At 41.8% G+C, this 26,269-nt stretch overlaps 1 protein-coding gene across 6 annotated transcripts in view; it reads left to right on the top strand.

Moving 5' to 3' along the window:
* Window positions 1-26,269, top strand: part of NYAP2 (neuronal tyrosine-phosphorylated phosphoinositide-3-kinase adaptor 2) — a 144,401-nt gene that overhangs the window by 63,919 nt on the left and 54,213 nt on the right. For 5 of the 6 annotated variants that reach the window (XR_001414014.1, XM_014960673.1, XM_014960674.1 and 2 more), the window contains 2 exons: window positions 797-1,095; window positions 21,630-22,727. Coding sequence is in view for 5 of the 6 variants with exons in the window: in XM_014960673.1 (XP_014816159.1) it covers window positions 797-1,095; window positions 21,630-22,727 (1,397 nt within the window). In the remaining variant the exon portion in view is untranslated. The remainder of the gene's footprint in view (window positions 1-796; window positions 1,096-21,629; window positions 22,728-26,269) is intronic. The other variant, XM_014960676.1, reaches the window with a different exon arrangement.

The raw sequence follows: 26,269 nt of genomic DNA, 5'->3' as shown, positions 1-26,269 counted from the left end.
GGTGTTTTTCTGAACTGATAAGCATGTGTGAGTATAGCAGAAATAATACCAGGTTCTCAGTCCTGCCATCCGCAGTATGAGTAGTACTTGGTATGACAGCATTTGTTTCAGCTGAGCTTTCCTTCATCTATACCTCTGTTTCTAAGTAGTTAGAGGCTATTTTCTTTCTGGTGTCCCATAGCCTATAGCCTTTTCATCTCCTACACTTGTACCTTATTAGTCTGATGCTGCTCATGTTGCAGCTTCACGTGAATTTGTTGAGATGTTAATGTTCAGTTTCCTATATCCAAGTAATTTTTTAGAGCATTGCTTTCTCTTACCATTCTCTAGTCTGAAGGGAAATGATTGATTTGAGCCTTTTTTCCCAAGGTACATGAGTGTCTGTAGTCAAAGATGAGTGCAGGGGAGTGCAGATCAATACATGATGTTGCATTTCTAAAGCAGTATTCTTTGCCCTACTGGCAGTCTTTTGTCTTCCTGAAAACTCAGTTCTGACTTCCAACGTTTGAAACTTGTTCTATAGACCATTTCTAGTCACAATGCCATGGAACCTGAACAAAAGCTTCTCAATTACTTCTTGTAAAAATTTGAGTGGGTGTATAGCTGTATATCTGTGTTTCAGTCGATGGCAACCCATCTTGACTACTATTCTAGTTGTCGTCTTTTTTTAAGAGTATTGCTTGTTTACAAAGCCAAAAGTACAATCTGCTCAGCACAGGCAGAACTGAGATCCTGGTTCCAGGTATAGTTCAGGCAAAGATGGATCATTTACTTATATGTGTATTTTCTCTTACAGCATAGGTGGAGAAGTAGTGAGAGGAAATGAAGGAAGCTACGTGGGGAAACATTTCCGCATGGGATTTATGACAATGCCTGCTCCTCAGGACAGACTGCCACATCCTTGCTCCAGTGGCTTTACCGTGAGATCCCAGTCTCTTCATTCTGTTGGAGGAACTGATGACGAAAGTAGCAGCTCTCGTAAGCAGCCGCCTCCAAAACCTAAGCGAGACCCCAACACCAAATTGAGCACCTCATCTGAAACAGTCAACACCGGAACAACAAGTAAGAGTGGGAAACTACCGGACAGGACTGAAGGTAAACACTATAATTCTATGGAAAGAAATTGCTTTTAGTGACCCACTGTTACGATTGCCTAGTTGATAATTTCGCATTTAAGAATTGCCTGTATGTTTCCCCATCTGTGTAACAGTGCCAGCACAAGTGTCCTACATCACTGTTCTCCAAATTTTGGACCAGTGGGTAATTGCCAACCTTTGACATTTCTCACAGAACCCTACCACTTATATGGCCTGGTTATATACTGGGGAATGAGTTGAATTTATTCAAAATGGGGGAAAAAGAGACTGCTATCAGATGGCATATAGGACACTGTTACCTGCATGCCAGCCAAAGACCGCTCATCATATCACTAGCACTGCAAAAATCACAGCTTTAGAGAGGATGCCCCTGAACAAAGAAGTGAAGGACAGAAATGATTAGAAAGGATACTGCCTGGCACTGAAACTCTACAGCAAGGAAATATCATCCAATGGTAAAAACTATACCCAAGATGGTACGTTGTGTTGCCCAAAGCTTCTGTTTGCATATGAGTCTACATTTTCTCTTCCCATTCCTCCCAGTTACATTTCAGACAATGCAGCATTCAGAAGAAAATAAACAAATGTGTTGAATAAGGATATAGCTTCCTTACTTTGAACTACTAAAGATGAGCTAACGCTATAGGGATCTTCTCTTTCCTTTCTTTCCTGCTGGAAATGCATTTTGTGCAGCAGTAGGACCAGCTGTACTCCCTGCTAGGAGAGTACATCAGGATGACTCTGCTGCACAGTGTGAACTGTGAGAAGGAACCCTCAGGGGCAAATGGGCTTGATCAGTGCTGGTCTTTCCCACTGCTATGATACAGAGCAGTTTTGACATCCCATGCAATGTGTTGTGCTCTTAGTGCGTATCTCTTTGCTTTTGTATTCAAGCTACAACCCCTTTTAAGCAAATCTGATTTTAAAAGGTCATCGGTGATAAGAAAATTGGAAAGGAATGTATACTTCAACTACTAGCACATATGTCTACAACTGTGAGGTTGAATGCAAGCACTGAACAAAACTGTAGGCCTATTTATGCTGTTGTTGGTAGTAATTTTGCATATGACATTTACCATTACTTCCATAGCTTGTTCTCTACAGTGAACGTTACATCAACTCCACTAAACAGACTAAAATGACAAATCCAAGCGTTAAGTAGCGGCCCTTTGCCTCCTCCCACTCTGTGCAGATTGAGCTTAATCCCATCACGTGGTGGCTATGAGTGGCACTCGTGGTATTGTAGCAGTGTTCACTTTGGATAGTTTGCATGACAATGGTACTATTACACCATAGTATTAAGTATTGCAGAGTGCCTCGGATTCATTATTATAATCGAGAGTTGAATATTCATAGCAGGATCTCTGTAAAGAACTGGTGAACAAGTAATACTCCATCACTAAATGTTACCTTTTAGTCTGACTAAATGCCTTCATGGAATATTGAGAATCTCTGTGATACTTAATATATGACCTGTATTATACTCATTCTGCTGCTTTATATGTAGTGGAGCAATACGTGCTTTTAGACTATCATGAAAAGGTTCCTGGAGATTTTGAATTCACAGAAGCCTTAAACTGTGCCATTGTTTTTGTGTGGTCATAATATCTGCTCTGTTTGTATGTGTCTAGTTTTATGTGTCCCAGACTTGGAAGGGTTTCACCAAAGAGTTTGGTACTTGGAAAGTAACATCAGATTGCAGGGTTTTTTTGAAGTAAGCAGTCAAATTTAAAGTCTGATATATACTCAAAGATGTTACAATATGGCATTTGGATGAACAGGCTGGATTTCTAAAATGCTTTGCTGTTACCAGGAAAGGCTTTGTTACCACCTGTGCACTCCCAGGTAACATGTTTGTTTTGATGAAAGTTTTCACACTCATCGTTTGACTAGCATAGGAATGCTTACATAAAAACTGTGGCCATATGTTGATGAGGACGTCTAAAGATGAGCAGAACCAAATGAAAGTCAAAGTTCATTATCTGCAGTATTGATTTGATACAAATATTAAACCAGCTTTGTCCAAGGAAATTAAATTATTACTGTTCCACAATTAATTCACAGCAAATTTAGTGTCTAAAATTGTGCCTAGCTCAAAGAAACCTGTGAAGCTCTGGTTCTGCCAGTCTGTTTTTTATGTGCAAGTTTTATGTGCAAGTTTTTCCAAATCGAGTGGTTCTCAATCTAGTAGCAGTCTTCAAATTCAAGAAATCATACAACTATATCTTTCTAATTTCAGGTGAGATAGTTCATAGGATACAGTATTAACGTTCTCCTAGGGAGATCTTTGGGAGCTCAAGTCCAAGAATGTGCAGGTCTAACTTTCAGTCACAGTTGTCCATATTGTACCCAAATATTTGTATATGCACGTCTCACACATTTGTGTGTACTTGTGGTGTTTGCTGGCTGAATGGCTACAGCTTTTTCCAGGAACTATGAAAAACAAAGATGAAAAAACCCTATTGTTTCTCCATCGACTATTGTGGAATCTTTACAAAGGAGTTGTCACAAAATTGTTGCCAGCTCATTTTCTTTATGGCAATGCAGAATAATTCAGACTATAATGTGTATTGTTTGACCCAGTGGCTACTTTGAGAAGGAATTTGGTGCATTTCCTAGGCAACCAGGGACAGCCTCACCACTTGTTTTTATTAAACATGTTTACTCTTTGCTTTTTTGATAACGATCCAGTTTATGAAAACAAAAGCAGTTACTTATGGTAACTTTTATTCTTTTTCCGACCATGATAAAGTCAAAATATTGAATCCATCCCATCATAACAACTACCATAACATTAGATTATGTTTTGAATATGAGTCTGATTGTACTGCAAGAGTAAGTGGCTGGAGAAATTTGGTCATAAGCTTAAAAGACCTTTTCCTCCTGAAGAACAAATGGCATCAGTAAGAGCCACACCGGCTCTGTACACTTTTCCTGTAAGTGCTCTTCCTTCCAAATTTGTGGGAGTGTGAGAATCTTCTTTTAAGTTGCGATGACACGTATTAACCCTGTCTCATTGTGCAGCAGTGTGATAATACTCCTGTTTCTGTGTTTTATCCCTGTCTACCTTGGCTCTGCCTGAAAGAGTACTCTCCAGCTTGAAGGTTCCTTTCTCCCTAACTTGACTTGAATTTCGTTGCTGTGTTTCCACACTTCCGTGTCCCATCTTATGTTTCAATATTCCTTTTTTTACTCTTCCGGCTGCCTCTCATGTGCACCCACTGAACGCCTTCAACCCAATGCATTTCTCCTCCATGACAGATTTCTAGAAAGTTGTTTTTAGAAACGTGGGCTGTCTTTCTGCAGAGTTTTCAAACTCTGGTAGGAACAGCAAACAAATGTAGCTGTTCCCCATACATCCCACATTGGGAGTGAGAAGTGAACTGAAAAGGGTAATTTTAAATAACATTTCAGCGTGGAAGGCATATCTAATCTGATCCTGAGAGGCTCTTTATTGAGAAAATGCAGGAGTTTAATTAATTGATGTGCTTTCAGTGCCCAATCTTACAGAAAAAGGAATTAATAAAACAGTATAATTGGTGAATGTAACCAGCCCCAAGCAGTGGTTTTTGATATGATCACTGCATGTCCACAAGAAAGGTTTACAGACCTACTGCAGTGCAAACATAAATGAAGAGGCATAAGTGAATTGCATTTTGAAAGTTAACTTTTTGTTAAAATTCTGTTTAGCAAACTGGATGACAACTTTATTACATAAATACATACACATAAAATATACATCATATAATGCAATTTATGTATACATAATATACACATTTATGTATAATGAAAATGCAAGTTGTGTGTGTTTGCATGTACACACAAATACGTGCACCCAAATGCAAACTAAAACTCAGAGTAGTATCTTCAAAATGCTGTTCATGTTTGTAATTCTTCTCCTGCCAGGATCTGTGGGAAGTATAGGTCTGATATGTGAAAATCCTTGCAGGGATTCCCCCTCTCAAACCCACTCCATTTGTTTACTGTTTTCCTTCCGAGTGTCCTGTGTGGAAGAAGATATCCTTCTTGCTGCTTTCTAAGTTCATGCAATGGAAGCCTCTCTGTTGCTCAGCAAGCTCTAAAGATGGGCAACTTGGAAGGAAAATTTTCCTCTGGAGGAAGGCAATTACAGTAACTGTAACTGGGGCTGCAGTCCAGCTGGTCTCTGTCATAAATCCAGTTTTCTGTCAGCTAGGACGGTGACTCTGCATAGAGAACTTGAACTTTTGCTACTCTCATTAAATAGAACTTGGATTAAAGGGATTTTAGCACTTTTGCTGATTTACATGCTGCTGGTTTGCTTTTATTCCGTACCATAACTAATTATGTATTTAACCTGAACTTTGAAATAGTGTCCTCTGCAGTAACCATGTAATGTCCTTCCTTATAGCCAGATCTTACTCCTGCATAATTTCCTCCGCGCCTACTAAAGGAAGAAATATCACTAATGAGCCCTACTCAGACCTAACAAGTCTAAAGGGACTGACAGACAAATTCTGGTGGGTACAGCTGTGGGCAGTTTAAGATGCTACTTCTGGGCTGTTTGCTTGGCCTTCTGCCAGACATGGCAACCCACTGCTGACATAGAAGAATGCAATATTTTAGGGACTCATCTTTGAGACACAGGTGCTGCTACACCACCCTGCTGAAGGGCAGGCGCTCCGGCCGGGGAGTGGGGTAGGCAAGTCTGGGCAAAAGCATCCTCTGGGGAAGTCTGTCAGAGCCCAGCGCAGTGAGCAACCTTCTCATGAAGATGGCTTTGTCACAGTGCTCCCCCTCAGCGAGAGCCAGGCATCGCTGTGGCCTGTGATTCATGGCGGGCTGTGGGTCTGAGAAGAGGGAATGAGCAGGCTGCATGGCTGTGGTGGGACGGGGTGTGTGTCCTCCTGAGGTCCAGCCTCTGAGGTGTCCTCCCAGGGCATCCGCTCAGTTGGAGCCCCCATGTGTCTTGGCGCCTGAGTGCTTGCGTGTTGTGCACTGGATGTTTATTAGCTCATTTTCCTCTTTCCTACAGTCTGCTCTGTATTTTAAGTACAGCATTTTGACCCGTGGAAAGCTAGTGTTCATGTTAGCTCTACAGGTATAATGCAAGCTGATATTCAGCCACATGTAAAACAGAGTCTGTTTTCCTCCACATAACTTAATCTGATTCTTGATCTCAGTGCTGCATTACCCATTATCTTTTGTACACTGTAATGTGTCTCTTGCAGATTGCAAGGCTTGAGAGGGCTTAACTTGAAACTGTACACACTGGGAGAAAGCAGCTGGCAATGATGGAGGTAAAAGTCAAAGCCAGCATCAGAAGATACACACCCTATTGTCAGTAGAGTGAGGTGGAGTTGGCTTTCAACTACTGTACAAGATTCCAGAGAACTGCCCTGCGTGTCCAGGAGGCACAGGGACGGATGTGGTGTCTTCAACATCACTAGAGCAATGCAGTCTCTACTAGAAACCAAGCACTCCTTTCCCTTTGTTCAAACCTGCATCTCGGCAGCTTCCTTGCCGCCGTGGTCGTGGAAAGGCTGGAGGGCAGCGCTGGGCTGACTTTGCAGTGGGACACTGCCCAGCAGTGTCTCTGCTCTGTGACTGGCCCCTTGGTTGCTGAAATACCTTGTTCCCACAGACCTGTGCTCTAGCAGGAAGGACAAGGCAAAGACTTCAGCCTGTTCTCTACCATTTCAGAGCTTAGAGATTTTCAAAGGCTTTGATTTGTGGGGAGGGGGAGAGGGTGGTGGTAGTGGTGGTAGTCTTTCAGTGTTTTGGGGTTTGGTTTTCTTTGCTTTTGCTGAGATTTCAGTTTGCCCCTCCCTGCAGTGAGTTGGTTTTCAGATTGCAGCTCTCAGAGCTGGGTTACTTTCCTCTGTGTGCCACCTCCTCCAGCCCTTCATCTTTTCAGGTCTGTTTTCTGGTCCCTCAGATAAGGCAGGGCAAGGGGGAAGGAAGGAAGGAATGAAAGCAGCAGTTCTTATAGCTGTTATAATAGCTTTCTGCGCAGAACAATGAACACAATGTGATTTTTGGAGGGATTTATAAACAAGTTTTGAAGCCACAGAGGGAGTATGTTCTTACCCTCAAGGCACATATGCATACTCATTAACGTTAATGGAAGTTGCAGGCATTGAACAGAAAATAGACCATGCAGTGGTAAAAGACATGAAGATCTAGTTACCCACTTGGGAACTGCGTTGTGCCCAAGACTTGGCAGTTGGTACTTTAGCTCTGTAGTGCTAGTCTATCCTGTATACTTAGTGTCTTTTTTTTCCTCTTTTTAATTTAACAAAGTTGCTTTATATATTCCTCATCTCTCTTTTCACATTAGGATGTTGCTCATTTGCTGAGAAACACTGCACCTGTGGAAAAAAAGTACAAAATTAAATGTGAAGCCCCCCTGCAGTACAGCTATCTCTATGTTCTCAAGGGTGATGGAAGCTGTGATGTTCTTGATAATGGAAAAGCCTTAATAATGTGAGTTCAGGGAGTGTTGTGCTGGTTTACCAGATTGACTGCATATGCAGTTGGTGCAGAAGGAGACTGCCTGCCCTTAACTGAGGCTAGTAAGCCCTGCAGAATGCTTGTGATTCCTGCTGAGCATGTGGGCTTTTCTGCACTGCGTACTCCAGTGCTCCAGGGCTCAGGAGATTTTATAAGCCTGGTTGTGGCCTCAGGCCCAAAGTGCACTTATGAATTCACACCATTCTGCCCTGGAATTAGCAAACCATCTAGGACCTCAAAGCAGTGTTGGGTATAATGCCGACATGCTGAGTAGGAGCCTTTCCCCAGTGTGCTGCCACCATCAAGTCTGCTGACTGTATAGGGTCACTGTAGTCCCTGGACATGCCAACAAGGCAAGGAAACACGAGCCACTGATTCATGCAGCCAGCTTGGATCTAGGAGAGAGTATTAGCACAGGTTTCACATCATATAAAAGTCACTAGGCTGCTTTTAGCGCCAACCCAGCCCTGGAAGTATTTCAGCTGTGCTCTTGAGGTGTCTGAATCAATGATCTTTACCAGAAGGGCCACAATGAAGAGAGAGTCTCTGCAGAAATTTATCATGTGGGTGTTCTTGTCCACTGCATCGTTAATTTGCAAGCTTGATAGACAGAGCCCCTATGTAACTGGAAGGCTATAGTGTCAATAAATCCATTCATTATCATCAGGTCACTCTATGTCAAGCCTGAAATACTGCTAGAAATAAATGTAAGTCATCATATTTGTGACTGGGTTTCATTTTTTTATTTTGTTTATACCTCAGGGAACAATAATACTGGGCCTTCTCAGTATTTCCACCTGTGAGCTGAAATACTATGAAACACTAGATTCTTGCATTATTTTACATCGCTGAATGGCACTGAAGTCAGGGCCAGGAGAGGAGGGGAGGAGAAATCCAGGTAATTCTATTGCCTCATTTTGACAGCCCTTCAGAATTTGTTAAGTAAAACAAAATGCACATGACACTACAAAAACAGTTTTGGAATACTTGTACTACACCTCTGTTTTCCATACTGTCTTTGGCATTGTCTGTTAGAAACACTGTGGACATATGAAAAAGGGCTTGAATAAAGTCCCTGTTTACTCTCAGAGCTGGTTTGTGATAATAGAGATGTCTGGCAAAACTCATTTGGAATTAAAGGAAAAAAACACAAAACAGCTGCACTTTTTATTCCATAACAAATATGTTGGATTTCCACCTCTTCTTCTTCTTTCTTTGTTTTTGACTGGTGCCCCAATTCTGTTCTCATTAAACAACCAACTGAGACAAATCCTTATTGAGTGAAGCATGAGTCGAGCTCTCAAAACATTTCCTGCCAAGAGGGTGCTACTGGGAGGGAAGCACCTTACACCCATGTTGGCTTTACTGGGAACACGTGGTGCTTAGCAGAATCACATCCCAAGAGATTTTTGTCTGGCTCCAGGTGAGATCCTGTCACGGTTACCCTCTCTTTCATTGGTAATTTCTTTCTCATGGCTGTTTGAATATAGTGGGCTTGGTTGGTGCACTGGTTTGCTGCTTTCACCTCTTCCACTTGGCTTAATGCTGGATGACATCAAGCAACATATGCCCGACATGCTACAACTGTGTTTGGCACTTCATGCTTCTCAATTCATACGTGTGCAAACAATGCTGTGTTGGGATAACGTGCACAGCAGTGACAGCTCAACAGAGCACAGCTTCCTTTTTGCAATGCCATCAACTTGCCTGCAGGTCACAGTGTACCAGCCTGGGCTTTTCATAGATGCACAGGGTGAAAAAAACAATCGAACACAAATTTTTATGCTAATTTTAGTGGGCATAACTTTGAACTGCTGGTGTGTCAAACAAGAAGCACATCCCCCCAAAGTCCAGAGTGATTTGCAGCTAGGTGCTTGTTCAGGGTGGGAGTAGGCTTAGATGTGGAAAGTAAAAAGCTGGTGTACTTGATGTCATCAAGAGGCATATCGCAATATCCATCCCCAGCGCAGTGGTATATTTGCCACGAATTCCATAATTTCTCTGAGATATTAATGAATAATACTCTGTCTTTGAATTCACAACCAGCTTGCAGGTAATGATTGAATAATTCTCGCTCCTCTTATACTTAGTAGTAAAACCAAACCCGTATGACAAGTACAGGACTCTCTGAGCATAAGTATGCCTGGAAAAACTCAGCTCTGTGTTGGGAGCAGTATAACTTTTGGGTTGTTGGCCCTAACAGTGCCTTGTGGGATGAAGAAGATCCCTGGCATTTTCCATGCATGACTGGAAAGGGAGCTCTCTTCCATTTCCTCTTGGTAGAATACTGAAGGGTGGCCTGGCTATAAATCTTGCCTTAGGATCAATGTGATGATGCCACAAGTCTCCTCAATAAAGAAAGTTTTAATGGGGTTAGTTTTTTGTTTATGACAATAGAAGTCTCTTAACACTTGGAATAAGATGCTAAGTGACTCTTTGATTAAAAGAATGTTTATTTTCTTAAATAAGAGATTTTGCAAACAAAAACATGGAAGCTCAAGGTATTCTATGATTCTGAATTATTTGTTATTTTCTGTTAAAGACAAGATAATTTTTACAGCTGTTGTGGATAAATATCTGCAGTGACTAATTGCCTTAAGATCCCAGTCCTGCCAGTATGTGCTTGCCTGTGAGTAAGTGTTATGCCAAATGGAGACTTCTGTAAATAATACTCACCATGTCCTGATGGTGTAAGTGGAAGAACAAGGCTCTTATGACCTATGGCTCAACTTATGACTAGAGTATTTCTGCTCACAGTCAAAACTTGGGCTACCGGGACAAGTGTGAGTGCTTTTGTGAACAGCACTGCAGAAAGAGGCCTTTGAGCAAAGAAGGGAATACCTGAAAAAGACTGTCCTTGATTAATGTGAAATTCCTTACATCTGGCGGGGTTTCATTTGTGAAATGTCATTCACTTTCACATTTCATTGTGAAATGGCAGTCACTGCGGAAATGAGGACTTCAAGCAGCTTCTGAGCATAAGAATGGCTCAAGTTCCCCTTGTCAGCCTCCTGTTGGTATCACTGATGCTGCAGCACGTGAATAAGGATGGCAAAATTTGGGTTGCAGTTATGGTCCAGCTCTGTGAAATGCTGGGTGCACAGACAGTCCCAGGAGTCGGTAGGTAACAAACCCCCTCAGAGCTTAGGCTGTTCTGTGCTGTCCTCTACCAGAGGCTGTGCCTCAGCAGTGTGGATGAATTCCTGCAGAGAGCTTTGCTCTGAGCAACAGCAGAATGAAGCAGGCTGGAAACACTGGGTCATAGCAATAGCTTCTGGTTTCCTGTGGTGGTGCAACTGCTCAAGGCCTGGGTGCATCCCTGTGTCCTAGTGACAGTGGGAGTAGATGCTACTTCAGTCTTCATGGGAAACTTCCACAGCCGCAAGATAGAGTAAAAAAGAACAATTTTCACAATGAAAAGTTGCTTGGCAAAGGAAAGAGTAAGATATGTTGTCTGAGAAAGCTGACTGGTGTAACAGTTTCAGCAGACAATGGCTTTTCAGTGGCAAAACCAGCATTGGCATGTCCCTACATTGTGTTCTGCACTTAGTTGAACTGTTAGGCCTGGCTTAGGGGCTGTTCTGTAAGGTTGGATGAGTCCAAATTATAAGTAAATGGGAAGGAGAAGGGAAAAAATGGAGAGAAAGAAGAAGGGGAAGAGGAGGGGAGCACTGTGTGTGTGCAAACAGTGTGGGAGAGACAAGGGGCGATAGTAACAGTTCATTCATGTAAAGAGCTTTTGGGCTCTCTCTCTCTCCAGTCGCGCTCTGGCAGCTGATGCCTACTTCTTCCCTTAGATATTGGCTACCTTCTAGTGTTGTGATGCTGGTCTTGCTTTAATTGCCTTTCATTTACGTCAGCTTTCCAAACATTTTTGCTGAAGAGCACTTTTCCTTATTTTTCCATCTTCTGTTGCTTTGTCTTTTTTCCCTTTTTTTGCAGGGTCCTAGTTTTTAATCAAGTCTCTTTCTTGTTCCCACTAGTACTGCCTGTCAGCTGAACTGAACAGGTTCTGCAGTTGTGGGTGAGGTAGGAACAGCTTCTGGCAGCAATTCCTCTGTTCCTTTTTGTGCTCCTTCTTTGTCTTTTCATGCTCCGTCTCGTTTCTCAGGTGGCACAATGAGGTTAAGCCTGGCATTTGAAACAGGAGAGAGCTCTCCCAAAGCTTGTCTAGAACTGCGTACAACACTGTCAAAATGGTACTGTACACTGCAGCCATACCAGGTGAATTTATGGTGATTGGGCCCAGCTGCATGACCCATTCAGATGAACAGTATTATAGTCTCTACTAGCTTCATTAGACCACTCTGCAAGTGAATGCAAGATGAAATGATAGATGCCAGGTGCACAGAGAAGCACTGAGTGGGAGGCAGCTGATAACGTGTGGCTTGTCTTTAATTTTGTCAACACTTTATTTAGAGTTGAGGAGGAGAGAGGAGTCACCCTGGTGGAGATGGAAGTAGAATGAATAGCTGTGAGGCTATTTTCCTAAAGCCGCTTACACGGAGTATTTCAGTGAGGCTCAGCCTCTGACCGCGGAGGTGTTACATCTCCAGGCAGTGCTGCTGCCTGTGAGCTGTGCTGGCAACGCTCTGTCCACTTCAGCTATCATCATATTCACCCGAAAGATGCTCAGTGACAACCTGCGGGAACTGCTTCTGCAGGGTCACCTTGTGTCCTGTCGGTAGAGGCAAGAATGCCCCTTTAGATGAACTCTTGTTCACTGGGGCTCACTGGCTTTCTCGATGCTCCTGCTGGGGTGACTCATCTAATGTCTGCGATCAACCTTGTGCTTTGTTTTGAGATGTGAGCTCCGGGGCAGAAAGGCCTGATGGATGTGTCATTCGGCAGCAGCCAGAGGCTTTTTATACAAGAGCCTCAAGGAACAGAATTGCACAAAGCCCCCAGTGTTTCTGGGGGAGAGGAGGTTACTGAAATCTGTTGGTTCCTCGTCACTAGTGGGAGACGCTGCGGAAGCGCGGCAGCGTGTGTGGGGCTGCCGTGCCTGTGGAATAGTGGGACACAATCCATTTCACTTTGCAGTCCCCAAGAGGTCAGTGTTATGCACAGTATCACCTCAGTAGGTCTGCCAGTTTGATTTAATGGGCTGCAATTATTTTAGAAGCTCGGCAAACAGATTGCTACTTATGTAAGCAAATAATGGATTTGACCTACTTATTGTATCTGTAAGTAGAAGATAGGCGTTACTGTGGATCTAAAAAATGAAGAGTCTCGTATCTCTGGACAAATTATTCAAGTCACCTCTAGTGTTCTGGGCAGGATGTTTGTGAACCGAAGTGACAATTAAATCAAGTGAACAAATACAGACTATTTTTCCAGATAAATGAAGTAGGTGAGTTAAACTTACTGTTTCATTAAGCATTTGCTCTTTCTCTAGCTTGATTTCTGTCTTTCCTGTTTTCCCTGTAAATCATTTCAGAGTCCACTATTTGGGTGGAGGTACTGGATTTAGAAATCACCCAGAGCCAGGAACTGCTGCAGAGATCACTTTGGTTCAATGTCAGAACGGGTCAGCCAGCCTCTGTACCGTACCTTCTCCAAGAAGTTAATGAAAATCCATCAAATTATTTCCCACATGATCTCCCTCAACTAGATAGCCAGTAATCAATAGCAGTGTTGTTCCTGTGAGGCCAGGAGTTGCATTCAGGCTGGACCATGCTTTTGTTTACGTGAACATTGCCAAATGACACCACAGAGGCCTTCGGTGCCCCATGGGCAGCTAATAATACATGAAAAAGCAGCTCAGCCCTCAAAGGCTTACTGGTATAATAGTGGTGTCCACTACGTACCAAGCCCATGTGACATAGGTGTTTAAGGCACATGTTAGTGGGACTTCGTTCTTCACACATACCCAGAAGCATCCCTTTCTGAGCAGCAGAGAGATCTTTTCTTTCTGCAGGTCAACAGAAATGCTGCTGCACTTGCAGTCATCACGTGGCACAGCCTGTAGAAAGCCAGTCAGGGAAAATGTGGAGTGTCACCATCTTCTGCGTGATGCTGGGGGAATGGGAGATGGGTAGCTAGGAAGAGGGAGAGGGGGCAGCCAGTGCAGGATGACAGCTCTACGAGAGCTGGGCTCTAATACCTGCACCACAGCAAAGATGCTGGGTGGGAGGCAGCGGGGGCTGATGTCACCCATCGTTCTCAGTGTGAAATGCAGTCAGTTTGTGGGTAGCTGTAAGAATAGAGCGATAACGGTTAATTTACAGTAAAACAGCGAAAGCTGTTCAGGTTTCATCTCCAAGGTGACAGTCAAGATACCATTAATGCTGCTTTAAAACTGAAGGGCCTTACTCACGTTGCCAATCTGTGGCTGTTTTTCCTTACTCTCTTGTGACCGTGTTTAACTCTTCAGTGCCCCAGCTCTGTGTAGGTTCCCGCAGCAGAGCACTAGAGCCACCAACCAACAAGCACAGACGCTTTGTGAATTAATTTCTCTGCAAGCATGGTTCAGTAGTTCTTCTACTTGCATTACACTCTTCATGTAATTCACTTAATGATGCTTGCGATTGATAAATTCCCATGCCAATTGACTTTCTATATCTAGAATTCCTTCAGATTACATACAGTTACAGAATTTTCTAGTTCTACTGCTGTACTGGCTGCAAAATCTGTTTTGCATACGCAGACTGCAGGCTCTGAAACAGAACAAACCAGCACTTCAGCAGCAATATTGGTTGCATGTGTGGGCAGCGTGAGCATCCTTTACTCAGATTCCCACTTCCCCAGTCATCCTCCCACCTCTCCCTCCTCAGAGCCTGCTCCCATTGGAACTGTTGTAACTGACACCCATGTAATGCCATTGATTCTGGCCCCTTGTGTCTGGGCATGTTAGTTCAAGGATATTTTTCTAAATGGATACTCAGAAATCATCGCAACCTAAAGGAACTTACTGTGAGATGGGGTTTTTTTTGCCTCCATTTGCATTCAGTTCATCAGTTTTCCTGTAAAAAGATGATTCAAATTGACTTTTCTTTTCTTACATATCCACAATCTTGCTTTTTGTGCTTTTCCAGGGCTGTGCTGACTGACAATAACTTTTAGCTTCAGTGAATAGTACAGAAAGGCTTGATTGCAAATAATTTGTAATTATTTCTCAAACACTCTCTTTTCTTTTTTTCTTTGCCTATTCAATGTTATCTGGAAAAATCAGGGACATCAATTACTCATTCCAAGAACTTGGATGTGAAGTTCAAAATGCATGAAAGCACGAGGCCAGGCGTTCAGAAGGAGACTTAGTCACTTTGTAATTTTCTGAAAGCTTTGGGAGACCTTTTCACTGTGGGAAAGGGTAATAAGCAGAGCTCAGCGTGTCAGGAGGATGCACAGAGAAGTGGAGGGCTATGGAGGATAAAACCTGGAAGTCAGTCTGCTCTGGAGCCTGGCAGTATGTGGAGGGACTCTCTCCAGCACGCTGATACTCCAGAGCTTTTGAAACGTCCTGGTATCTCTACCTTCATCTTGATAATGGAGAGGGAAGGACCTGCAGCCTGCGCCGTGCTGGGAGGAGGCTTGGCGGCCGGGCAGTTAGTGCAGCAGCTGTCTTCTGTGAATCCTAGGCAGGTACAGCTGCCTTGGCTTATATAGCATGTGGGGAACTGGGGCTGGGGCTGAGAATTTAGTTTGTGGCCCAGATACACAGCCCTAAACTGAACCTGGCAGCAGCGCGTCTTCAGCCATGGTGCCGATCAGTTGCAGAGGTTGTATTGTTAGATTAATATTGTTGGATTAATTGAATTGTTGAATTTAATTGCAAGACCCAGTTCTGCTCTCTGTTATATTAGTGTTTAATTCTGGAATATCAATACTGAAGCCACTAGGTTTCTACCACTTTGAATTAGAGCAGAAATAAATCATTTTAAAAGCTGAAAGAGGTTGTAGCCAAAATAAGGGGACCTGAATACTCTTGAAGAAGTCTCCTTAATCATAGCCTTGAGACATCTGAGTAGCACATATTATTTTATGACACTTTTAGTTCTTTTATTTTCAGTAAAGTTTTTTCCTCTTTAAATGCCCAAATAATTTCCAGTAGAGCAAATAGATTCAGGAGAGGGAATAAATATGTACTCCATGAAATCATTGTGCAGAAACCCCCTATGGCTTGCAAAACTATTTGAATGATTCAGATGGTTCCTTTATTCCTTCCATTTTCTTTCCCTCTTTGCTTTTTCCTACTAACGTCTTTTAGAAAAGGAAAAGGTAACCTGCAGGGAATGGACTTGTGTCCATGAGGACAATGTTCTCTTGAAAGCAATTTTTTTTTTTTTTTTTGTGACAGAGATACGTTCTCTGATGTTACTTCAGCCTAGTGATGACGTTTCTATGGTCATTTGCTGATATGCATCTGTGTCTGTATATTTTAGGGCTGTTCACAGTGGAGGAACATTTGCCTTCAGAAATTCCTTGGAGAAGAAAAGATGCATGGTCTCTCATAGATATATTTAAAATTGCTTTAGTTTTCTACTGTTGCTTTCCAGTGGTGAGAACCACTGTGCAAGGATTGGTATAAACAAATAAATTAAAATAAAAATCTTGCCTAAAACACCTTAGAGCCTAGACTGGCAAAAGATGGGTGGTGACAAGAGGCAAAAAAAAAGGGTGAAATGACAGGCGAGGCCCTGTGGCCTGTGACAAAGTACTGAATTAAACTCAGGTCTCTTGAGTGCCAATCTTTTGCACAGTTCAGAGGACTGTGCCTTTTTAAATTCAAACTAACTAGGATTATTCAAACTTCATCTACAGAGATAATGAAATCTAACCCACTATATGCACTGGTGCACAAATACACTGAAGATGATGCACAACTTTGAACAAGCAGTTCATTTCATTAAAGCCGGTGGGGTTACTCATAGTCTTGAACTTACACATATCTATAGGTTCTGTGCTACCCTAGAGCTGGATTTTCTCCGTTGAATTATGTGATGTAAATCAGAATCTGTATATCTTTGATTCAGTATCCAGCAAGTTCAGGTTTTAATTAAAGAAATTCTATTTCCTTTCACTCCTGGAGGCTCTTTTTGATGGAGGTACCCCTCAAAATAGAGAAAGATTAATTCCTTCTGCATTTAAAGTAACATTGTTAAGAATTTTAAAAAAATTAGGCCCCAAATCATTCCTTCATTTAGAAAGAAATTGAATGCTATAAGCCCCTTGTAGAAATTGAAAGGGAGGAATTTTGCTGTTACATGTATTTTTATTCTGTTACAGTGAGCAGCACAATAAATCAGCTTGGTCTCTGAACGGCAGAAGCTGGTAAACACCCAAAGGACAATAGAAAATGACAAAATTCATTTTAGTTTTTAGACATTTTCACTTATTCCTTATACAGTGAGCAAATAATAAAAAGCAATGTGATAACACATTTTCATATTTCAGTCTCTCCTTAAAGAGTAAAAAAATACTTCAGAAGGAAAAGATGACAATAAGCACTCTGTATTTCCAAAATTAACTATGAAAGGCAGATTATTTGGGCATGTCTTAAAGCTATGCGTAACCTTTGCGCTACAAATATCTCATTTCAAAAATGTCATACTCTGCTTATTCAGTAGGGCTTCCGTAAGGCTATTTTAAGCACTGTGCTTCTTGCTTCTAGATGGGAACTGAAGCTATTGCAGGCTGAGTGTTTTGTTTCATTTGCAGGCTATTAGAGCTAGATAATTGCTTGGTAGTAGGATGCTATTAAACATGGCGAGTTCCTGCCCAAGCACTGTAAACTCCGTGAAGTCCAGTTTTGTTTGTAGGGATCATCGTGCCTCCAGTTTGTCAGCTGTGGTGGTTTGGGTGGTTCTGATGCAAAAAAGGAGGGTCTGCCATCACAGCCCGAGCTCCTGCCGCCAGAGCAGGTCCCATGAGCGAGGGCAGAGGACCATATAGCAGTTGCAGACCTGCCTTCCTCTGGTCGCCCCTGGTCTGCTCGAGCTCCTCGCAGACCTGGCAGTCTGTTGTGCCTGTGTGTCTCTGTAATAGCAGGACTCACCAGAGCTTTGTGGCACTATTTGGCATGGCTGGTTAAGGGACCGTGCACCTGGCAGGGAGAGAAATAGTCCTCACTTTCTTTTCTTCCATTTAGCATTGGATCGGGCCCTGTGTACAAGTGGCAGAGTCTCAAGGCAAGTTACTGGCAACAGTTGCACCAAGGATGTAATAATCCATGTTGAAAAGCACTTAATTACTCCATGTTTAGAGCAGACAACACGGACTATGTGTGTCACCAATATGTCAGCATGGTTTGCTTTTCATAGGAGTTTATGTTCCCAGCAGGCACCGAATGCTTTTTCTGCCTGATAAATGTCAAGTACTTAAAGCAATCTTGCCTGTTCCTCTCCGGAGATTGCCAAATAATCTCCTTCCATTGGCTGGGGGATCTTGCCAGGGCTTCTGCATTCATGCGCATTTACCCCTGCCAAATGTTTGTAACACAAGAACTGTACAAATACTCTCTGCTCCTTTCATTGGCTTTGCACAGCTCTGTTCGGTTGCAGGATTCCTGGGTTTTTTCTCTGCTGTTCTGGGCTGGATTGGCAGTTCATGATCCATATTCTGTTATCGGTTGTGATGTGGAGTTCAGCCATTGCTATGGAGCTGTGTTTCAGAGTAGAAACCTTTGTTAAATAAACATGGTAAGCATCTTGCATCATAGCGTTCTTAAAGCTAATTCAGTTTGCTCCTGGACGCCTCACTGCAGCTGAGGGGAGTTCCCAGTAGGTGTTGTGCAGTTCCTCTGTTCCCGGTCATGATAAAAAGATTCTTTTGCTATTTACCCTATCCATTTACCTGTGTATTTTCTCTACGAAGTCTTATAGCACCAAATGTTCCTGCTCTGTGTAGCATATAGGAGGTAGCTCTATACCTTTATAAGTTTTATAAAATATTTAAATCATTTAGTTTTAAATTTTAGTTTGAAAAGTCCAGTTTGTCAAGGAGAGAGAAGGATCTCAGTAGCTTACCACCTCCTGGAAACAGATGCTTTAATAAAATAAACTGTGGCAGAGGAAAAAATGCTTTTAATAGAAAAGGCACAGTAAATCTTTCACCTTGTCATGTTTTACCCTGTACATCATACAGCAGAACTGGGTCATTTGACCTTTTTGTTGATAATGTCATGAAGATATTTTAGGCTAATGCTACATATCATGCGATGGCAGATGAGAATGCTGTGTGTGTCACTGCGGTACTTAATTTAAACCAATGCAAAAATATTTTACAAGACTAGATGGCAGAATGCCAATCTTTTTCCATGACGTTTCTCATTTCCTTGTCTGTAATATAATAACTTGTGAATGTTGTATATGCAAACCCCAACACCTAAGGACAGGTCTAGGCCATGTGGCAGAACCTCATCAGTTGAATAAAAGCTGTGAAAATGGAAGCAGGGAAGAGGTAAAATATACTATTTCTAGCAATTTGTTTGAAAACAGAGTACCTAACTACATTTGGCTATTTTTAGGTAAAAATACCAGTTAAGAATAGCCTTGAATGACCTTCAGCACGAGAGCTTCTTCTGATTACTTTGTCCATCAGTAACATCTCTCCAGGTAAAGAGATGGAAGAGTGGGGATATGACACATTCCCAGTGTTGCACCCGTGGCACAGGAGATGTAGAAGAGCGTAGGAAACAGGGGTCTGAGGAAGGCAGAGGAGCAGGAAATCTCTGCATCTCAGGTATGCAGTGAGGACGTGCATGATGCACAGGGAATGGAGGACTGCGAGAAGCCTCTGTGTACAAAATACACAGTTCTAAAATGCAGCGAAGTCTGTAATCCTTTAGCTGGTCTGAAGTAGAGTTCAGGCCCTGGGCAACGTGTTCAGAAATGATTAGGCAGTTTGTGCCAGTCTCGTTGACTGTCTCTTCATTTTAGTGACGCCAAACTGAGGAAGATTGCTTCTACAAGGGTTGTAAATCAGATTAACAGAGGTGGGGAGAAAGGATTGAGATCAAGTTTATGTCACTAGAATGTATATAAACATAATAATAATACAAATAACAGAGTAAACAGAAAGGAAATGGTGATTTAGCAGGAAGCATGGCAAGAAAAAATCTGCTAGTATTGTCAAAATCATGAGGAGTAATATTTTCTGCAAAGCCCAAATGATTCTGGTAGCCTACATCTCATTCCCAAAAGTCTATCCTAATACATTCAAGAAAATTAATTTGGGTTAATTAAAAAGACAAATTTAAAGTGCATTAGGATATATCCACATAGTGAAAGACTATCAAGCTACCAAATACTCTTGTCTGTGGAATCTTTTGCATGTCCCTAGCCTGCTGCAAAGTGGAACACATTAATTGGAACCATCAGAAAAGCATAATATATAATTTTTTTTAGGTTTTGTGGGTTTGCATTCTTTTTTTCTGGCAAGATTTCTTTTTCTTTTTGCTTTCTTGCACCTTAGGCTTAAGCAGACGCTGTGGATGAAGACTGGTCTTTTTACTTCAAATATGTGCACACGCACATTCCTTATTCCTAAAAAAAACTAGAATATTGTTTAACATCTGCCTTTACTATTCCTTGTAAGAAGAGAAGAAAGGTTATTTAGCAGATCAAAGCAGGAGTGTGTCAAAGTGATAACACTGTGTTTGAATCCTCCTCTGATACTGACCAAATCACATTCGCAGGATGCTCTTCCAGCCCGGAGCCGGTGTCATTGCAGACTGTCAAAATAGTGTCTTTCAGCTGGCAGAGCAGTGCCTCCATGCTGGCTTTAGTAATATGTTTGAGGCTGTTTCTAAAAGAGGGTTTTTAACTCCATGAGCACTGCCTGCTTGGTTTAAGATTAGAAATGTACTGGCTGTTTTCTGATGGCTCAGCAGAAGGTGTCTGGAAATGTCTCTGAGCGCTGAGTGTGCGGTGGCAGAGCTGTAGCAGTGACTTGCGAAGAGGAGCAAAGTTTGGTTAGACAGGAAAGCTGCCATTCTGAACTGGCCTGTTGTTTAGGATTTTTTTAAATTGGGAAGCTTTCCAATGAGGTATCAAAGCTTTCAATGCAAGAACTATTTACCCTGTAGGAACAGAAATTAGATTTAGTGTGTGTGGTAAATTTTGTTTCTGAATAAGTTTGTTGAGTCTGCTTAGAATAAAAACTGGCTTTACCCAAACATTTAATGATGTATTTTAATAACCCAAACATTTAATGAGATGTTTTATCAACTGTTTATGCAAAGTGAACAAAATGCAATTTCCATTATTTTTGTTATTGTTTAATTCATAAGGGATAATTTCTAAGAAACCCTTGACCTCTCATTTCAAACAAATTTTATCACAATGTTTTGATTTATAATTTCAAAGACAAAATTTGACAAAATTTTGAACAGAAACTACTTCTGTTGTTTCTAGAAGTAACCTGTTTGGGAGGGATCAGAATCTGCAAGATGCTTTGTTCCCCTTTGACTTCACTAAAGTCTTTTTAACTCATAGGATAGAGTCCAGATAAATGATTAGGATTATCCCAACAGCAAATTTTACAGTATTTGTATGTGAGTGTTTTCTTTCTCAGTCAGTGCTCAGAGAATTGTTGTGCTTTATGCAAGAAGTTACTATAAATAAAAAGGTCTTGATTCATCACTGTGTCACTGCAGAGTTACATCACTGTCATTCCCTTATGAATGTCCAGGATCTTAACTGTTCTTTTGCAGCCATAAGGAGGTCATTTGGATACTTAGTTTTATGTGTTTGGCAACTCCTTGGGTCTTTAAAATCCCGCAGTGATATTTGAAAAGCATAATATTTAAAAATGGAAAGTCCCTTGTCCAAAGAGTTTGGGAGAGAACAGATGTCTTGGAGGAAGGGAAGTGCTCACTAGCTACTTAATACTCGAGTGTCACAGCGTTCTGGGGGAAGATTAGGAGTGTTTTGAATAGCGTGTTATTTTTATAGTGTTCTACTGATGCAATACCAGAGAAATCCAACAACAGGCTAGTCCCAGGAAATCCATTGAAGAATTATGAAACTGAAACAGATTCTGTGGTTCACGAAGTGTGTTACAAACTTCTGATGAGTTTATATTTTGTTCTGTTTTCAGTGTCAGCCAAACCAAGACCTCACAGTGATGAATACACAAAGAAGATTCCACCTCCTAAGCCGAAACGAAATCCGAACACTCAGCTAAGCACATCTTTTGATGAAACATATATCAAAAAGCATGGCCCCATGAAGGCAACACTCACTAGGGATGCCTCTTTGTCGCAGGTCAGCAGTCCTGCTCCAGACACAGAGGAAGAAGAGCCTGTTTATATTGAAATGGTTGGGAATATTCTCAGAGACTTCAAAAAAGACGAGGATGACCAAAGCGAAGCAGTCTATGAGGAGATGAAATACCCTATATTTGATGATGTAGGCCAAGATTCAAAATGTCAATGTGAATATGACCATCACACTTGTTCTTCTCAGTGTGCTACTCCCACAGTGCCTGACCTAGATTTCACCAAGTCTTCAGTGCCATCTACTCCCAAGGGCTTGCTTTGTGATATACCCCCACCATTTCCAAATCTGCTTTCTCACAGACCTCCACTGCTGGTGTTCCCACCAGCACCAGTGCAGTGTTCCCCGAATTCTGACGAGTCTCCTCTAACTCCACTAGAGGTCACAAAGCTTCCCGTTTTAGAAAATGTGTCTTACATCAAACAACAAGCTGGAGCTTCTCCATCTTCACTGCCACCTCATACACCAGGCCATCAAAAACTGGAGAAAGACCAGACAGTGTCTCATGGAACTAGCACCCCTGGGCACACCTCCTCACCTCCTCATCCTTCTACCTTATACAGAACACAGTCTCCACATGGTTACCCTAAAAGTCACTCTGCCTCACCTTCTCCTGTCAGTATGGGTAGGTCTCTTACCCCCTTAAGCCTCAAAAGACCTCCACCTTATGACTCTGTACATTCAGGAAGTCTCTCTAGAAGCTCTCCATCAGTGCCTCATTCTACAGCCAGAAACACATTGCAAGAAGGAGGAAAGATGGTAAATGCCTCGGTCAGCACCTACGGGTCATCATCTCAGAGTGGTTCCCGTTCTCGGACACCCACTAGTCCTCTGGAGGAACTTACCAGCCTCTTTACCTCGGGACGAAGTCTCCTGAGGAAGTCCTCCAGTGGCAGAAGATCTAAGGAACCTGCAGAAAGTAAGTTCTTGATGTAATTTTTCCTTGTTCTTTCTTGTATAATAATATCTTTCACTATATTGTACAAAAGCAAATGCTTACAAAAATCAAATACTTCAGAAGCCTGAATTCCTTATATAAATTTCTTGTAACAGGAAAAAAAGTGATTATTGCTAAAATTGCTTTAGTCTTCATATTGTTATATTTTTAAGATTTTTAAGTATGCATACTGCACTACAGAAGTACAATTCATGGGTTGGTCTTGCAAAAGGAGTCAGTTTTCATTAACTTTTCCAGTTGTAATGGTGCTACATGAGCTGGGATCTTCCCACCATGTCACATCCTTTCTTGATGGATGCGAAGACACAGTAATTGTCCAAGCAGTTTGTAGCAAAATAACTAAACAGTAGGGGTTTTTGGCAAAGATCCATTGATCACCCTTAACTTGGCCAGAGATCATGGTGTGTATGATGGCAACCAGAGGTACCAGCTTAAAGCATTCCTCTCCTTCCCACTGCCTCCTTCCTTGCTGTGCCACAAAGGATCTTTTTCAGCTGCCCTAGTGTGACTGGTTAGGAGGCCACACTGCGAATTGATCTGACAACCAAAATGACCTGTAACACACTACCCACATGCAGAGAAAAGCAAGGGGGGAAGTTGTGCAGGAAAACCTTAAGCCAATATTGACTTTTCATATGCTGTATCATAAAACCATTGTCCCGTATGTGTTCAGGTTTACACAGCGTAAATCTATTTCTGAGCTAGTGAAATATGGAAACTCCTAATGAAATCAGCAGGAATCACAGGTGTGAGTGAAACCAGAACCTGCCCCCAGTATTTCTCTTGCAAAAACTTTCCCATTCAGTGATGCCAAAGACAATGTCTCGCAGTGGAAGGTAGCTGTAACACCTCCTGTCAGAGTGCAAAGTGGGCTCAGTATGCTGTCTCCTCCAGCTCAGTAAAATCAGTTCATGACTTTGAATTCTTGACACCTGCCTAACAGGAAACCTCTCTTTGGAGAACAGCTGATCTTATGTTTGTGTAAGTGCTATATTATACCTATTTGGCAGCTGTAACATTAAATATGATGTGATAAACTAGGCTGGTTTATACCTGATAAAGGAAGGTTTTCTGGTTTCCGGGCTACCATATCACTACAAGAGAGAATTCTGCACTGCCTTTCTGATTGTGTTTGTGCTGCTGTGTGACATTACTCATCACAGTGTGGACGTGTCATTTTGGGGCATGCTTAGGGGGCTCACAAGAACACCCTCTCTGGGTTTTCATGGGCAGTCGTTGCCTGCTTCGCACCTCTGCAGTTGAGTGAGTACATACAAACATTTAAATATGGAGAAGGTTGGTGGCAGTGGTTTGGGTTGGCATACAAAGCATTCCTCATTCATGGACTCCGCTGCCCCAAACTCAGAGGTTTTATCCTTATGTATCTCTGTGCAAATCAGGAATAATGACTCTGAAATCAGAAGTTGGAGGTGAAAAGGGAGCTAGCAGGATACTGAGGATACAAGTTGATGCAGCAGTTTGTTTAATTTGACTTTAATATTTTTGTGGCCTTCAGTCATAAACACTTACATGGAAGTCTTAGCTCCATGATTCAGTAGGGTTTCCCTACATGATTACAGTAATAAAAATACAATAACACCAGATATGTGTGCTGGATGGAAGAAGTTGGTACCTAAAGGGCAAGATGATTCTCCTCATTTTGAACAATTATGACGGATGTGATGTGCCATTTATAAATAACTGCAGTGAAGGGGTAGGGAGATTACGGCAAAGTATAGACAATATTGAACATTATTAAGCATACTTCTTATTCATAAGTGAGCAGAAATCCGCCTTAAACCCCATGCTAGACCAGATCTACTTGGTGAGCTTTGTAAGTTGGATGGGTTTGTGCTCACCAATGTAGGCAGAAGTACCAGGTTTGGAACCCATAGGAATTCCTGCAGCAAATGTGGCAAGTTGGAAATTTCAGCAAATCTGTGCTGCTGTGTCATACCTACCTCCACAAAGATATTCTCTATATTCCTCTTGGCTGAAATTGAATGCAGACCTTTCAAGGGACCTTTCACAGATAAATTTAAAATAAATCTTGCCCTGCAGATCCGTGCCACAAACAGCTTTCTTCTTGGCCTCTCAAGGAACATATTGCTTGCTCCTTAGGAGGTAGTGCTCCTTATTGGTCAGAAATGGTAAAACAAGTAAGGATAAAACGTTCATGTTATAAATAGACACCAGTGGTGAAAAGACTCTGGAGTGCAGCTGTGCTGAGTAAATGAACAGACTGCCCATCTAATCCGATTGTAATTTGTCTGGTATTTACAGTGTGACTTAATCCTGCGGGATTACTGCACTGAGCAAAAACCAAGTTTCTGCTCAGATATTGCAGAGGTAGAAAACACTCTAAGATTTATAGAAAACACATACAGGGCTAGCATTTTATGTCTTGCAATTTTACATTAAAATGATCCACCATAAAGAATCAAACCTGTGGGATTTTGACGTAGAATCTGACCAGACTGTCGTGTTTACATGCCGTGATTATATAGAGTGATAGATAGATCACATGAGTAGTCCAGTCTACACTGTTAAAGAAATCTTGCTCCTACAAACCGCACTGGAAGCTTAAGGCACTCATACCATTCTAGATACTATTTTTTTTAAGCTATGGGAGAGCAAATGCATAACATAGGACTAACTGGGACTACCGTGGTTTTATAGTTGTCACTTCAGTATAATTTGCTCTCAGCATACAGAAAGATTTCCAGAATCTAGAGGATAATAAAAGCCAAAAAAAGGAAGTTATATGACTCTTACGAAATCATGCTAGGAAACTAAGAATATTTGCTTCTCAAATGTAAAATTATTCTGAGCACATCTCAGGCAACTTCTCATTGAATCCTCCAAGACTTAGCCCTCTGTGACTTGTCTGAAGCTCTCACTGCCATATGCTAGTCAAAAAAAAATAGCATCATCCTAAATTTTATATTCAGCTGAGTGTATTTGGAAAATATTGCAGCAGTTACAGAGAAAATTCTTTCATCTTTATTGTTATTACTGCAATGACTTTGTAGAAATTTGGCATCTGAGTCCAAACTTGGAATATATTTGCTGGCTTTTATTTTGTGGCATTTTTGAGTTGGTTTCTTTTTGAGCAGAGGCACTGCAGAAACTGTATTTCCACTTTAATATACAAGAAAAGCTGCCCTTGTAGCCTTTCTGTATTATTTTCTTTACTCTCCTGCATTTTTTCCTTTTTTATCTCCCTCCATTTTATTCCTGTAGAGTTCATTTGAAATTGCATTAGTGGGATATTGGGATAAATCAGTGATATTAAGGATGACCATCACCTCAGGGCCATGTTCGCTGAGGGTATGAGCTTCTGTTGAAGCCCCCAGACATGTTGCTGAACGCACTTAGCATCCACCGGCTGCAGCTGTGATGTGTGTATCTGAATTGTATAAGCAGCTCACTTATTGTGCTGTGTTCTTCTAAAAATCCTCCTGTGTGCTGTTAGCATCTTAAATATGCATTACAGCACAATT

This window comes from Calidris pugnax, unplaced genomic scaffold (genome assembly GCF_001431845.1).
Source record: "Calidris pugnax isolate Ruff unplaced genomic scaffold, ASM143184v1 scaffold398, whole genome shotgun sequence".
NCBI classification, from domain to species: Eukaryota; Metazoa; Chordata; class Aves; order Charadriiformes; family Scolopacidae; genus Calidris; species Calidris pugnax.
The sequence above is the reverse complement of the archived record's forward strand: the minus strand, read 5'-3'. Positions and strand labels throughout refer to the sequence as shown.